The 15,970-nt window shown below is 32.7% G+C and overlaps 2 protein-coding genes and 1 long non-coding RNA gene across 5 annotated transcripts; 2 read left to right on the forward strand and 1 right to left on the reverse strand.

The window, feature by feature from the left end:
- The first annotated feature begins 1,833 nt into the window (after nt 1-1,833).
- Nucleotides 1,834-6,472, forward strand: LOC106391021. Of its 2 annotated transcripts, XR_001278405.3 has the most exons (5): nt 1,835-2,183; nt 2,284-2,364; nt 2,812-3,451; nt 3,578-6,038; nt 6,114-6,472. It is a non-coding gene; the product is annotated as an uncharacterized LOC106391021 (long non-coding RNA). The 2 variants fall into 2 exon arrangements; XR_007315658.1 differs by having other exon boundaries at nt 1,834-2,183; nt 2,812-6,038.
- A 3,193-nt stretch (nt 6,473-9,665) lies between these two features.
- Nucleotides 9,666-12,188, reverse strand: LOC106395115. Of its 2 annotated transcripts, XR_001279131.3 has the most exons (4): nt 11,290-12,188; nt 10,983-11,206; nt 10,623-10,905; nt 9,666-10,513 (listed from the first exon to the last, which is right to left on the reverse strand). XR_001279131.3 is itself a non-coding variant. In XM_013835638.3 (3 exons), exons 1-3 carry the CDS (start codon nt 11,350-11,352, stop codon nt 10,707-10,709), a joined length of 486 nt encoding a protein of 161 aa, XP_013691092.2. In that variant the 5' UTR covers nt 11,353-12,188; the 3' UTR covers nt 9,666-10,706. The 2 variants fall into 2 exon arrangements, 1 of the variants encoding a protein (XP_013691092.2); XM_013835638.3 differs by having other exon boundaries at nt 9,666-10,905.
- Nucleotides 12,189-12,384: 196 nt separating this feature from the next.
- LOC106391170 (probable xyloglucan galactosyltransferase GT14) lies at nt 12,385-14,239 on the forward strand. Its single transcript, XM_013831760.3, has one exon. The coding sequence runs from the start codon at nt 12,533-12,535 to the stop codon at nt 14,093-14,095; it is 1,563 nt and encodes a 520-aa protein (XP_013687214.2). The 5' UTR covers nt 12,385-12,532; the 3' UTR covers nt 14,096-14,239.
- The last annotated feature ends 1,731 nt before the right edge of the window (nt 14,240-15,970 follow it).

The following is a 15,970-nucleotide window of genomic DNA, read 5'->3' on the forward strand; positions in this document are numbered from 1 at the left end:
TCAAGTAATTAAGATGATTTAGATAGAACTGTTTGATAATTCATATTATTTAGATATTTGAGATAAAAGTATTCGGATAATTTTAAATAGGTTAGATAACATTTAATAATTTGTGCTTCAAATAATTTTGGATATTTAGCAAACTTTTAAACTGTATATATATATATATATATATGGTTGTGTTATATGTATATATAGTTAATATTTATATATATGGTATATGTTATATATTAATAAAAAAAATTACCAAAGTAAATATGATAAAATTAATAGGAATAAATTTTTTGAAGCAATATCAAGAGTGTGAGAATAGAACACACTTAATAAAAATAAAGAACTAGTACATAGTTTTAAACGACTATGAATTAATAAGACTGTTAAAATTCCTCATTAAAAATTTTGTGATCAACGACTTAATTTTTTTATTATAGCAAGATTCAAATAATCATAAAATCACATGAGTAAAATCTTTTTACTTATTAGATATTCAGAATAAAAATATATATTTTAGTATCGTTTAAATTAATCTTTATACCATATAAAATTAAATAAATATTTTAATTTCAAAATTTTAGAAATATGTATCATAGTTGAACTGATAAAAATAAATATTTTGCAGTTATAATTTGATCAAATTATAAAATATATTTTAGAGTAATTAGGCTTCATATACATACAAAAAAATATTAGCTAATTATCCTAACACTATTTTTGACAATATTGACATTTTCATAATCCAATATTACCTCTGCCGAAACTATCACTCTCCTCTCTCACGTGTCTTCATAAATTTTATGCCGAAACAATGTTTTTCTTTTTATCTATCTTCTTCTTTGTATTTCTCTTTCTTATCTCCCTAAAATCTCTAAATAGTTTATACTTTTTCAATTCTAAAATAAATACTTCTTGTTTTTCTATTTCACTTATGCATGCTTCATTTAACACATAGCCTAGATCTAACAAGTACTATCACTACCTTCTTTTTCGGTTCACTTGATCTCGATCGCCATTGCGCGTATTGGAGAGATTTTACCGATTCATGTGACGTGCTAGTAAGCACATAGACGTATGGATGAGCCGTGTAGTTATAAAGAATGAAGTCTCTCAAACATAGTTGAAAATGACATGAATCTAACATTTCAGTTGCAAGTATTTGTAGTCGCTATTTAAAAACTTAACTAATAAATGTTTGATTAGATGCTAAACATTAAGTATTGTGAGCATAGAAATGTTTGTTTAGCTATTTCAAAACATGTTGAAGTTTTTAAAACTTGTTTGTAAGCTGTTAATAAATAGCCGACGTTGGCTGATACATAGTTTGTTAAATGGTACAAAATTGTTTACCACTCTAACAAGTCATATAACATTGTACGTTCAAAATTAGCAGTTACATGTTTATATAATATGTTGTCATTAGCCGATACATGTTTGGTTCTCTCTTACAAAATATGTTATCGCTTTTAAATTAATTGGTAAGATGTTAAAATAGCTATCATGAATTGATATATATATTACAAATTAGATTATTTGGTTAACTTAATAATTACCTATTCAACTGATATATTCTTCACGGTTAATAATTAACATATTATATATATATCAAAAATTATATCTAATTAAGGTATATAAGGGAAATAACATATTTGATTTGATGTCATTGTTTTTGTTACTTGATAAGTATGTTTTTATAATAAACAAAGTTATCTATTAAAAATTTCAATGATATTTTATATTACAGCTTAGCGTTAAAACATCTTTATATATAAAAGACAGTTCTTTCTCTCCAGGTTGTGACACGTCGGACGCCAGGTCAGAAAATCGGCTTCAGACGGCTCGACACGTGTCATGTACTCAGCGTTTCATTAATTTTGGTCGGCTTATGGGCTTCATTGTTACGGGCTTTATCTGTATTCTCAAAATTGGTACAGCCCGATTCCAGTATGTCTTAGTTTAAACGCGTATTAACTGTTTTTGCAATTAGGGTTGAAGCATACTTCTCCGCCATTGGAGATTGAGGCTTAACCTGTGTTCCAAGAGCGAGCGTTTCATCTTCTTCCTTATCAATCTGCAGTGATACCGGTTACAGATTACCCCTCTTCAACTCTTTCTTAAATACATACCCATGATCTCTCTTGAATGCGATCTTAACTCATGAAAGGTGGTGGAATTTCGACTATAAAAGGGTATGCTTTCATGCTATGAGAATCATCTCCTCCTTTCGTATTCCGAAACCAGTAATTTTATTTTCAGTATGGCTAATGCTATTCCACCGTTCAAGTGCAGTTGCTCTGTTATTGGGAGGCCAGGAACATCGGATGCGGTGGCGAACTCATGGGAGTCGATATGTTGCTGCTTGATTCCCAGGTTTGCTCTGTTCCTCCGCTTGAGTTCGTAACTGCATTGACAGTGAGTCTCTGTTATTGATTTGGCGACGGAGCTTGAAAATATAGAGATTAAATTCTTCTTCTCGGTTTGAAAATCTTGAAGCTGATGTCTTGGAAGTACAAATAAGGAAGAGAGCAAAAGGTTGCCACAAATTAAGCATTGATCTTTATGATTGTATTGCTCACTGAGTTCTTTGTGTATATTGAAATTCACAACTCACAAAAGATGGGAGAAAAAAAGTTGATATGCTTAAAGGCTATGGAATACCTGAAACTGTTGTTTGATCCTTGCGGTTGTTCTTTGTTCTGTTTACGTGTCCTTAGTTTTGGTCTTATCAATAACCTTATTGGAACTTGAATCTTTGTATGGATTAGTAAAAACCACACCTTTTTTTTTCTGAAACATTTAATAATTGCTTTTATGTAGATTGTAAAGAAAGATGAAGATGTGAAAGTGATTGTAGCAGGTGATGACGATTGGTTGCCTCCGTCACCAAAGGTTGTATTCGATGAAAGCAAAGAGTTAGGTGGAGAGTCTACCATTAAAGCTGTGAGGTAGTTTTGTATGTGTTGAGTATTTTTCCATCTATGTGCTTACCAGCTTCATATTAGAAGCCACGGTTTGAACACTGCTAGCTTTAATTTTTTAATGCTCCTTGATGATATCATCCAAATAGTTTCTGTGTTATACTTTGATTCTTAAGTTTTGAATTGAAATATCCAATGTATTAGAAGCTATGATTTTGTAGTGCTTCTTATGTTTCTATTAGAAGCTACTATTTTTTCCTCCAACGCTATATCTGTTCGTCGATTTCACTCACATAAAGCGATTATTTAGGACACAGCTAACCATTTTTTTTTAATTCGTCCTTAATGACATCACCCAAAAGTCTCTATTATTACACTTTGACCCTTAAGTTCGGAATTGAAATGTGCACTGCATGTGGAAGAAGATGAGCTCATGTCATTCACAAAAATTATAGTAGATGCGATGCAGGAAGCCAAGGTTTCTGCTAGCAATGAAGCTGAAATATCTCAAAACATTCTCAGAGGCAGCTGCTGCTCAGGTGGATCTCAGATCATTAGAACTTTAGGACACACACAAGCTTTTAGCCGTTCTAAAAACAATCATCTCGGACTAATTAACTCTTTCTTCCTATCATCTTTGGTTGATGATCTCTTCTTTCTCTTAGATGAATCGAACGATGCTGTTGTTAAAATCAGATCCGCACAGCTTTCACCAAAGGCGTTGAACCACCTTAAACGCGACAACCAAAACACTGATGGAAAACACAGGAGAGAAAGTTGGGGATGCGTTTGGAGATGCAGCAGAGTTGCTTACGTCTTCGGTCTCAAGTCCTCCTCCCTTCGTTGCACTCTTCACACTACAAATTTACGCAAAGACAATACATCTATTATTATTTTTTTGGGCAACGGCAATACATTTATTTAAAATAACGTTTATATAATGTTCAAAAAAGTAACGTTTTTATATTATATAACTAGGGAAAGTGATGACTTTCAAAACTAAAACAACGTCATGTATATTTGTTTTCTTACTTTTATATTTTGGTTACTTTGATCTATTAAGTTTACCAGGAATATAAATGAAGAACAAGAAATACAATCTATTTTGCTTACTTTAATATATTAAGTTTACCAGAAATAGATAACTCATTCTTTTCAGTGTTCAAATATTCTTGCAGCTTGGAATCTACTGAAGTGGATGATCTAGAGAGGAGATTGACTTAGCTATGATGAATCTGAAAGATGAACCTACTTATTTGTAGGTATCACTCATCATGCATCAAATGAAAGCAGCTCCGTTGATTATTTTTAAAGTTGTGTTCTGTCAAATAGTGTAAACAAAATATGTTTTAGATTTTTTTCTTGATTCAAAGAATGTTTTAGGTTCATGCCTCAAATGAAAACAGCTCCGTCATATCATTTATGTATTTTTTATAAGTATTGTATTCTTCCTAATGATAGACAAAGTATTCAGATTTTTGTCTGGATTTTAAGGCATTCCTATCGTCTAATTCACCGTTGTTAGTTAGAAACTTGGAATTCTGCTAAGCTAAGGACTCAGCAAAGATATTAGTGGTATTTACCATTTTATCAGATTCTTTAAAGTTTGATTTTTATATCGTATTCCTAGATTATGTAATGCAGTGGCTGATGCAGTGGCAAAATCAGGTATCTTCTGCAAAATCAGGTGTTTTCACTATAAACTTGACCTTCTTTTGTGGTGGGTAAACTTGCTTTTATTTTAACTAATCATAGTTCCACCAAAAAAATAAAGGAAATCAAAATAATATAATCACTAATTATCCCTTGAAAACTAAACAATAATATTTTTTAGAAAGTCCTTACTATTTTGGATGATATGGTTTATTTGATAACTATAAAATATGTAAATCTCTAAGCGAAAAAATAATAGGTAAATTTTACTTTTTACATAATTTAAAATAATATTGGATTTCAAAGAGAATGTAAAAAAAATACTAACAATATATAAAAGAGAAAAAACATATATGTAAATCTCAACCGCAATTTTGAATAATGCCAGTATATAAAATAAAAATAAAATTTCTTTATTAGCTAGATAAGCATATGATTTCCAATAAAAATAACAAAACTGAATAACAAATATATTTAAAATCATTTTCAAGTTGAGAATAAATTAAATATTTTTTTCTTACTTCCCGCCCGTAGGGTGGGCCTATCCTAGTTGTTAACGTACTAATAATTCATTGTGTTTCTTCTGTCCTCATGTACTGTGTTTCGAAATGGCTGAAGCTGAGAGTCGTTCTGATGGTTATAGAATATTGAGTCGGTAAAATCAGGTAACCAATTGTAATCTCTTTGGAAGGTTTGATTTTTTTTAAATATATGATTCACATGCATATATGGCCCCAATTGTAATCTCTTTGGAAGGTTTGATTTTTTTTTAAATATATGATTCACATGCATATATGGCGCATCTAACATCAATGTAATTGATGTGATGGTGATGAAGACAAGTTGCGGAGGATACATTTAATATAGAATTGGTGCTGGAAATGAAGTATGCAAGGATTAAAATTGATGATAAGATTCACGACACATTTAGAGAATGTCTTTTTGCTTTAATGAACGTTGAGAGAGAGAGGAAAAATTTACATGAAGAAAAGAAGAAAGATAAAAGAGATGATAAAACAAGGTTCAAATTTTAACCTCTCTCCTCTGTATTTCTTCTCCGACCCCTCTCTCCGCCAAGAAATAAACTTTCCGCTGACCGGCACGCGCTGGATCTGATAGCACCACCACCGTTTAGATCCTCTGTAGATTCTCTTTCTTTATGTTTAGCCTTTTATCGTTTTCAATTTTGATGAGTTTTGGGTCTGATTTTTGAGATTGTTCATGAGCTTGGTGAGATCTGTCTTCTCTCTATGGTTTCCGTTGCATGCCAGACCACGGTTCTTATTGGTTTGTAGATGCAGCAGAGTTTATTTTTGGTTGTAGTGGCACTGTTGGTTCAAGATCTCGAAATGGTGGAGACGCAACTCGACGATTGAGTCAAATCGATAGAGGAGAGTCATTCAGATTGCTATGAGTCACATCAAAACCGCTTATTGAACCCGCCTTTATAAGATGCTTGTACATAAACAAAAGGTGAATTCGAAAGCATCTTCCATAAACGAATTCAGAGGATTGAGTTAGAGAGTGCTAACTTTTTTATAGCTGCAGATAGACCGCCTTGGAGAAGATAAACTCACATTGAAGTCTATTAGATCGTGGTTGATGGAGTTAAGAAGAGGATTAAGGTGATGAATCAGTAAGTGAGAGCGTTTCAGATTGTGAAAAAGAAGATGAAACAACGCGTTTGAAACCTACGTAGAGATTCTTAAAATCGACATACGCTTTGGAACGGCGGAGAACAAAAGTTCGAAGAACCCTAATATCATGTCGGAGTTGCTTACTGAGACGCTTACGTTTGCAACTGCACTCTATTGGGCTGTTCCTTCAGCGAAACATAAGGCCCAAACACAAACTAAAACACACCTCTATTGAATTATTAGTTAATGAAACGCGAAGTTTTAATCAGACATGACACGTGTCGGCTTGAGAGAGCTCGACTTATCTATGTGTCTTCTGACGTGGCGTGCCCAAAAATGAGGAAATTGTACTTAATAATAATAGAGTTATTTTTATAATGAAAAGACACAATTTTAAATTTTTAACACATTTTTAGATATTTTAACTCTTTTTTAAAAACTAATTAAAAAGACAAAACTCTTAAAACTAATACATTTTAGAGATGAAGTTAAAAAGAGACTTAGATACTTTGACACCTTCTTAATACTAATTTTATATATTACTATTTTAATATTTATTTACCTGTTTTTTGAGAAAGAATATTAAGAAAATTGGATATCGTAATAGATGTATTCTGACTTATATTGATATGACTGTTTTCATTTATAATATTGTCTTAAACTATGAAAAACATATGGTCTTACATTTATAGGAGAGTTTTCATAAAAAATCAACACTTATTATACTAAAATAACACAAATAAAATTAACTAAATTGATAAATTATGGATTTATCTTTTTGAAATTATGAATGACTTTTATTAGATTTTAAATAATTTTTTGAAGTCGAATTGGTATTGAGATATAAATACTCTAAAAGTTATTGGTTTGTTTATATGTATTTCTTTAAAGATATTTGATGATTTTTTAACAACGAATCTCTTGTTTTTCTAATCTAGTTATGAATTTGTTGTGATTTTTAAGGCATACACCTCTTTAAATAGAGGATTAAGGGTTACAATGGTTGGTTAACATTAAAAGTTGCAATAATTTATTATTAAAGACTACGATCAACAACAATTAGAATACAACTTTTTAATGCAACTCTTAGGATGAAATAACACAACCAAATGAATAGACACTATTCTTAAAATTTTAGAAAGACACTTTTTAAGATATTATAACTACTTTTAAATTAAATAAAAAGACAAAATTGTTAAAAAAAATACATTTAGGGATAATGCAACTTTTATGATGAAACAACACAACCTTTAATATTAATTGTTGAAAAAACATAATTTTACAACTTTTTTAGAATAAAACAACACAACTTTTCAACATTAATGAGATTCTTATTATTAATAGATACAACAAATTTAAATATTTTATTTTTTTAAAAAATTTTTTGAAAGATTATCTACTTCCTCCGTTCGGTAGTATTTGTTTTAAGAATTTTTTTGTATCAATTTATTTGACGTTTACGGAATTCCAAGCAAATAATGATAAAATATGACCTCTTATCCTTACAAGTTACAACTTATAGTGATACAAAGTCAATTTTAACGTTACACTAACTGAAAAGATTACAATAGAAATTGCATCATCTTTCTTAATTTATGCGCAAATTTGTGGAACGTTACATAGTAACGAACAGAGGGAGTATTTACAAAAGATTTTATAAAATACTAGGGTAGGCCCGCCCTACGGGCGGGAAGTAAATAATACAAATTATTTAATATGTTTAACTTATTCTAACTGAAATTAATATTTATATTTATATTTTTTACTAAAACAATTTATCTATTTATTTGACTATTTCTTTTAAAAATCGTACTTATTAATCATTAAAAGTATTATAGGAGATTATTATTTTGTTTTTTTTTTAATGTTTGTTTTAGTTTGACTATAGTAATACTTAGAATTAGTTTTAAAACATTGCTCGATGAGTTTCATGAAGTTATAAGTAATAAATTGCGAAATTTGATCAATTCTTGAAAATACATAAAAATATAAAATGAGGAAGGTGAATGTAAGTTATTGATCACATTACTGCATGATTTGAATACATTAGATTGAATGACTTCAATCTGCTAATGGGCTATTTGCTGCAGAAGAAAAGAGAATGCTACCACACGAAGAGCGTGACCGACTTCACTTTTCCCTTGCCGATAATAATAATATAGATTATCATAATTATTTTGCTATAAAATTAAATTTTAAGTCTGGACAATACTAAAAATATAAACATATTAGTATAATTCTTACAATTGTTTTTATGTACAATAGTTTATTTAATATATATATATATATATATATGGACCATTTGATGTTTTTATTACATTTAATTCAAATAATAGGAGTAAGAGATGTGAAATTTTTTATAAATATTAAATGATTGTTAGGATCTGTCAATTTATGTTGTTTCATTTGATGACGTCCCTTCATGAACTCTTTTTTTCTTCAAAAATATGTAAATTATTATATGAAATTTTCATGTAGAATGCTAATTTTAAATGAAATTTTGAAATGTAATAATGCTTACCTTTAATTATATTTTAGTTAGTTTCAGTTGCAAATAGTTAGAAGTTGAAACTGTACGATAAATGAAAATTTTCAATTATTTATAAGTGAAATAATTAAAACCGGATCTAAAAGGGATTAGGACTTACCCAAAAATGAACAAAAACTCGGTAAATGTCTTTATGGATTCAAATGTTCTCTATCTTTAAAAGTCTATAAAAAACCCACCTGCATCTAAACAGAAAATGTCCATATATTATTCACTCAGAAGAAAAGAAAAGGAATTTATTTTGATAATATATATTTGGCAAACAAATGTCCATATAATCTTAGTGTAGTACATATGTGGAAAAAACAACAAAAAAGGATTTATATCACTTGCATAATGAGGTTGGAAATTCCCTTAAGTGTCCTATTATTTGATTTTCTTTGGTTTTTTATTTAGAAATTTTTTAAAGGGGAACACCGAATACGTCATCCACTTATGCGATTGAAAGATTTTTTCTTGTCTACTTGAGATCAAAAGAGTCTTTCGTCCTGTAAATCTTCGACGATGTAGCTATGTTCGGACTTCCAAATCATTCTCTGCCACTGAACTGAACGACAATATATCAAAAATAATAATATATTAATTAAAGTATGATTAATTTATCTAATTAATTAATTTTTGTGAACCAAATATTTACATAAATTTATATATTCTCGTAGTTATCTTATCGAATTAAATTATATTCCACATATATTCAACTTAGAACTGATTTTTTTTTAATTATTGTGTTTATTAATATATCGAATATTAATTTATTGAGTTTCTATAATGAATCTTCACCTAATCGGCTTAAGCAAAAAACTTGATTGAATGTACCATCAAAATTGGATATAATAGAGTCTGAACCAAAATCAAATTGGTTCCAGGTTGTACTGATCTCAAGGCTATGTGTGAAAGAGATTATGTTAAAATGAATTAAACCAAAAATATATTGGTTCATTTCAAATGAAAACAAAGCTATCGTACTGAGTCAACAACAAACTCCAGATACTTTAAAGTAACTAAATCTGAAAATTCATTTCAGCATATGAATGGAGCAACCACATTAGTATCACTGCAATAGAACCCGTTTTGTTATTATAAAATTCATACTCAAGAAGCTCTCTCACACCTAAAAACAGTTACTTGTTTGTGATCTTCTACTTATTGTCTCACCAAGTATGATATGTATTGAATCAGGGATGTTCCATAGGCTTGCCCCTTGGTGCGTACTCTGAAGTTTAATCAGTCAGACATCCACTAAGCTAAAGATCTTCTCCAAACGCATGTAAAAGAATCCTTCAGATGTTCCCAGCTTCTATATTATCCTTCCATGTTTCTTGCCTTAGAATATTGATCATGCTCTGCAGAGACATCTTTCAGTCTATCTAACAAAACCCATCCAAAATACTCCCATATACACTCACCAGGCGTTGTTTCAAGTACAAAAGAGAGCATACCTGATAATCATAAAGACCTGTTCGCCTCTCATTTTCAGAAACATTACCTCTGCAGAAAAAAAGACACGGTTTCGTGGATGTGTTTAGGACGATTATAGAGACGGCGGCGTCGGGCTTCCAGCTTGCCGATTCCATTCATTCACTGTGTTGACTAAATCCGTACGGATCTCAACATAAAACCTAGAATCTGAACGAAGTTGACTAAATCCGTACGGATCTCAACATAAAACCTAGAATCTGAACGAAAAGTGGCTTAAATGCAAACCTGGAGGAACAGATTCAACTGATATGTTCATTAACGCTGCAAGCCAGCGTTGATGTAAGCTGCGTAAAGATCCATGCGTTTACATCAAAACATTACATTTTTTGCTGTGATTAAGGTAACAGAGTAAACGTGTAAAATACGCTGGTGTTTTGGAGAAAACAAACTTACATGGTGCCCTTAATTGCATCTATGGCAGCTTGGGCTGAGAGGAAACCTTCATCGTCCACTGTAGGTTACTAATATATGCATATTTCATTTAAAGCAATCCAAATATATGGGTAAAACATTATGTAAGCTAAGCAGCCACAATAAAGCCCAACAATTCCTCATTTCAAACCTCTTTCGTTGTAAGTTGCGAAATAAAGTAGTTAACCTGATACTGTGGCAATTCAATTCATCCGAGCTGATGTCCTCGATTTGCGCAGCTTCCTCAGTTTGAGTCTCCCTCGCACTGCACCAAACCATGGTTACATTTACTAACCCATCAGGACTTCTCCACAGAACAAAAATACAAAGCTCGATGCATACCTTTCACTAAATTCTGGATACAAATGAGAAACAGTATCACCAGCTATGCATCCAATGTTTAATTGTTGATGATGACTCTCAACACCAGCTTCTCTGCAAATCTCATCTTCAATGTGCTCAATTTCTTTCTCTAACTCCGCGATGTTATCATCTTCTCCAATATCCATTATAGGTGGTGCACTTGGGGTTCCGATATCTTCATTACTGTCCCAATACACCGAACCCTGATACAACATTTTGTTCCCAAATTTAGCAATATTTCTGCAAAATTACTCAATTTGAATCTTCAGCGAGATCAAATGTGTACCTTGGAGCTCAGAGTATGCGGTCTCTCATCACGGAGATAGCTACCAGGAGTCGAATTCGCCATGGCGAATCTCCGTAGTCTTGATTCGCCGTCAGTGACTCTTCTGTTCGCAAACGGAACTTCTATTCTCAGATTCTTATCATTCAACACTCCTCTGTTCGATTTCGAGGTGGGCTTTGTTGGCCCAAACACTTCTTCTTCGTCGTAATAACGCCTCACAACCTCGTCATCATCGAGATCGTAATCGGAGAGCTATTCGTTAACTCCTCCTCCTCCTACGGCGTCAGAACCCGATGAAATACTCATGTCATCCTCGTCGTCGTCATCATCAGTGCGAAGAGAAGTGGGGGGTTACCAGCTTAGGGGAGCTCAGCTTCAAGTGAGATAAGCTGTGAGGAGAGATGAAGGAGAGAGGAGATCGCGGGAAGGTGGTGGTGGAGAGAGCTAAAGTAGCATTGAAGAGAGATCGTGTACGGTGGATTTAAAGAGAGAATTTAATAGCAACGAATCCGTAATCGATTGATTACTTGATCAGTAGGAAGAAGATGAATAGATCACTGGAAACTCTAGACTCGCTACGGCCCCGATTGATTGCTGGATGATGAGGAAGAAGAATCAGTTTCCATGGAAACCTTAAACGCGCCGGAGAAAAGAGAGCGATAGAAGTCAAAATAAAAAACTCTTAAGTGTTTCGAACACATATCACGCCTCTGTTTTGTACGGGCTCCACAATTGAAAACGTTCAGATAAATTAATAAGATAGGCCCAACAAATTGCGTGAAAGAATAAAATGAAACGGAGGTTTTATTAGATGGACAGGTGGCAAGCTGTGTGAGTTTGAATTAGTGACGTGGCTTCACCAGGAGAGAGGCACATTTCTTTATATAAATAGATTTCATTTAAGCAAAGGCGGGCTATTATTACTCAGCTGTGTTATTATTACACTACTGATTACCATTTATAGAGTAGTATTGTTAGGCCGGGAGAAAGGAAAAAAGTAGAGAAAAGAGAAAAGGGCTTTTGTTGACCGACCCAATGTGAAACTGAAACTCTCTTTCTCTCTCTCTATTTAAAATTTTGCCGACAGAGAAACGGGCACTTTGGTACACTAGACACATGCATATGTCAGTCTTAACTCTCTAACTCTTTCCCCGCAATCCATGCTCCCTTTCCTTTAACTTCTCAACAAATTATTTTCTCATTTTCCCCGCAATTTAATTTTCTCTTTCCTTTTTTGGTTTTGATGAAGCCGAAGAATTATTCTCCGATGGAGAAACCCATCTCCGTCGTGACTGGGAAATTCCGAAGCAGCAGCAGCAACAACCACAGTAACGTCTGGTTCGTTGTCCCTCTCTTCATCCTCCTCTGTTTCATTCTCCTCTGTTTCGACTACTCTGCTCTCTACATCACCGACACCGACGAAGCCGCTTCCTCCTTTTCCGACACAACCCAGAACTCAGTTTCTCGCGAATCCACCAAAGACGTAAACCTTTCTCGATTTCTCGACGACCCACTTCCCGATTCCTGCTCCGGCCGGTACATCTATCTCCACGATCTTCCTAGTAGATTCAACAGCGATCTGCTTGCGAGTTGCAGTTTGATTACCAGAGGAACCGAGAACAACATATGTCCGTATCTCGAAAACTTTGGTTTCGGTCCTGAGATTCAGGATCCCGATAATATTCTGTTGAAACAGAGCTGGTTTGTGACGAATCAGTTTATGCTCGAAGTGATTTTCCACAACAAGATGAAGAAATACACTTGCCTCACCCATAACTCCTCTCTAGCCTCTGCGGTTTTCATTCCCTTCTACGCAGGTATCGACATGAGCAGGTATCTCTGGGGTTTCAACATTACCGTAAGAGATTCCTCCTCCCACGAGCTGATGGATTGGCTTGTGAAACAGAGAGAGTGGAGTCGCATGTCCGGTCGAGACCATTTCTTCGTTGCCGGAAGGATCGCTTGGGATTTCAGGAGACAGACTGATAACGAATCCGACTGGGGGAGCAAGCTCAGGTTCTTACCGGAGTCGCAAAACATGTCGATGATGTCTATCGAATCGAGCTCTTGGAACAACGATTACGCTATCCCTTACCCCACCTGCTTCCATCCTTCATCTGTGGATGAGATCTCCGAGTGGCAAGATCGGATGAGGTCTCAAAAACGGAGGTATCTATTCGCCTTTGCGGGCGCTCCAAGGCCTGAGTATAAAGACTCGGTTCGAGGGATAATCATAGATGAATGCTTGGAGTCAGATGATCAATGTTACTTGTTAGACTGTAACTATGGGAAAGTGAATTGTGATAACCCTGTCAATGTGATGAAGGTTTTCAGGAACTCGGTGTTCTGTCTTCAGCCACCGGGAGATTCTTACACCAGAAGATCCATGTTTGATTCGATACTGGCGGGCTGCATCCCCGTGTTCTTCCATCCGGGGACAGCGTACGCTCAGTACAAGTGGCATTTGCCCAAGAACCACAACAGTTACTCGGTTTATCTACCGGTTAAGGATGTGAAGGAGTGGGATATCAAGATCAAGGAGAGGTTGCTTGAGATTTCAGAGGAAAGAGTGGTGAAATTGAGAGAAGAGGTGATAAAGTTGATACCGAGTGTGGTTTACGCTAATCCTAGTTATGGATCGGAAGGGAGTGAAGATGCATTTGAGCTGGCTGTAAAGGGGATGTTAGAGAAGATTGAAGAAGTGAGAGAGGTGATGAGACAAGGGAAGGATGGTGGTGAAGGTTTTGATGATAGAGATGATTACAAGTATACATTTTCTCCATATGAAGCTCAAGTTTTGACATAAAGATGAAAATATGTCAATGTGTCTTTTTTAGTTTATGTAGGTAGAAGATGCAATCTGTTTGCTCTAGAGTGAAAAAAAAAAGTATTTTGAAACAAAGATAATCTTCTCAATAATTTTGGTTAACTTCATGGATATTTTGATGAATCTAGTAGTGTAGTATGCTGTAAAGATGGTTAAATACTCCACAAATTTAGTGCAAAACAAAATGACAAAATTTAAAATTTCATAATGTTTAATACTTTGATTTAATTAAAGTAACAAACAGGATAAATTGAACTCACAATGGAGTGGCCGCAGCGGCTAATCTACTAGGAAGAGGAATTCATGTAGACTCTTGTTTTCCCCATTTGTAGTGAAGCCATTGAAACGCTGAATCACATGTTCATTCAGTGCAGAGTAATAAATGAAATTTGAAAAAAAATAAATAAATAAATGAAATTTGAAACTTATCGCCTAAAACCTTTCCTCAATGTTGAAGAACTGATTAAGAAAGTTACTAAAAACACTAGAGAGAAATTAATAAAATATCAAAGTCTTTATTAATTTATAGAGTTATTAATTTATAGCAACTCTACAAATTAATATCTGATAAATTAATAAACACTATAAATTAATAAATTATGCGGTTCTGAACTAGGTCAATGTAATATATTAAACAATTCGATAAATTAATAAGATAATAAAAGTTTGAGTAATCTTCTTATGTGAATATATGGTCTCAATATAAACAGAATAATAATTAGTGTTTACAATGTTTATATAAATATAATCAATATATTACACAGTTTGTCTTTTTTTTTAATTTATAGTGAAATATATCTTTATTTTTCTAAATATTTATAAATACATTGATGTAATTTTTTCATTTTACACTTAAAATGCATTTACATTTACGTTATACACCAAATAACCGAATAAAAAAACATAAATCTTGTATCAATGAAATTTATACAATAAATACACAGTAAAGTCAAGTACTCTTCATATTTATACATAAAAAATATCTTAAGATATCTTAAATTTACGTGGTAAAATACCACTGAAATTTTAAAAGGTGCTTAGGTTTGTTAAGGTTATTTGCGTCATATTATATTGGTCAGAGTAATATGAAAAATATTCAATTATTTTTCATAACTAAAAAGGATATATTCTTTCTAAGATTGCTTTTCAATAATCATTTAATATCTTTTAAACAATTTAAGTATATATGTTTATTACAAATATATATAAAATAATTAAGTAACAAAGTTATTTTTAATTATTTTTCAATTACTATTATAAACTATTATTAGTTAATTTTTATTTGCAAATTCATCTTGTTTGTTGTTGTTTTGATTCCTTAGCATCTTTGTCATTAAAGATGGTGGAGATTGATTACACTTTTTTATGACAGCCAGAACACTCTCCTGTTGATGCAAAAGCTTTGCTATGAGGACGGCAAATCACATTGCATCCCGCCTCTGTTTTTGCTTCACTTCCGATAACAATCAACTAGAGATTGACCCGCGTACCCGCACGGATATTGGTTTTTACATTTTTATATATTGATATTTGTTTTTCATAATTAATATTATATATTTAGATGAGTCATAATATAACTAATTCTATTCAAAATATCTGAACAGAATAGGGTAATATTGTTATTTTGGTACAAATATCCGAACCGGGTTCGGATACATATGTTTTTTAGATATTTTTAGGTTTTTATACATCAAAACCGAACTCATCCAAACAGAGAAACACTCAACTCAAAACCCACACATAAATTTATAATATTCAAGCGGGCCTAATTTCAAAAAAAAAATACCTGAAAATAACAATCCGTACTTAAATGTATAGCCATTGTTCATGCCTAACTGATTATATAAACTAATA

This window comes from Brassica napus, chromosome A8 (assembly GCF_020379485.1).
Source record: "Brassica napus cultivar Da-Ae chromosome A8, Da-Ae, whole genome shotgun sequence".
Classification (NCBI taxonomy): domain Eukaryota; kingdom Viridiplantae; phylum Streptophyta; class Magnoliopsida; order Brassicales; family Brassicaceae; genus Brassica; species Brassica napus.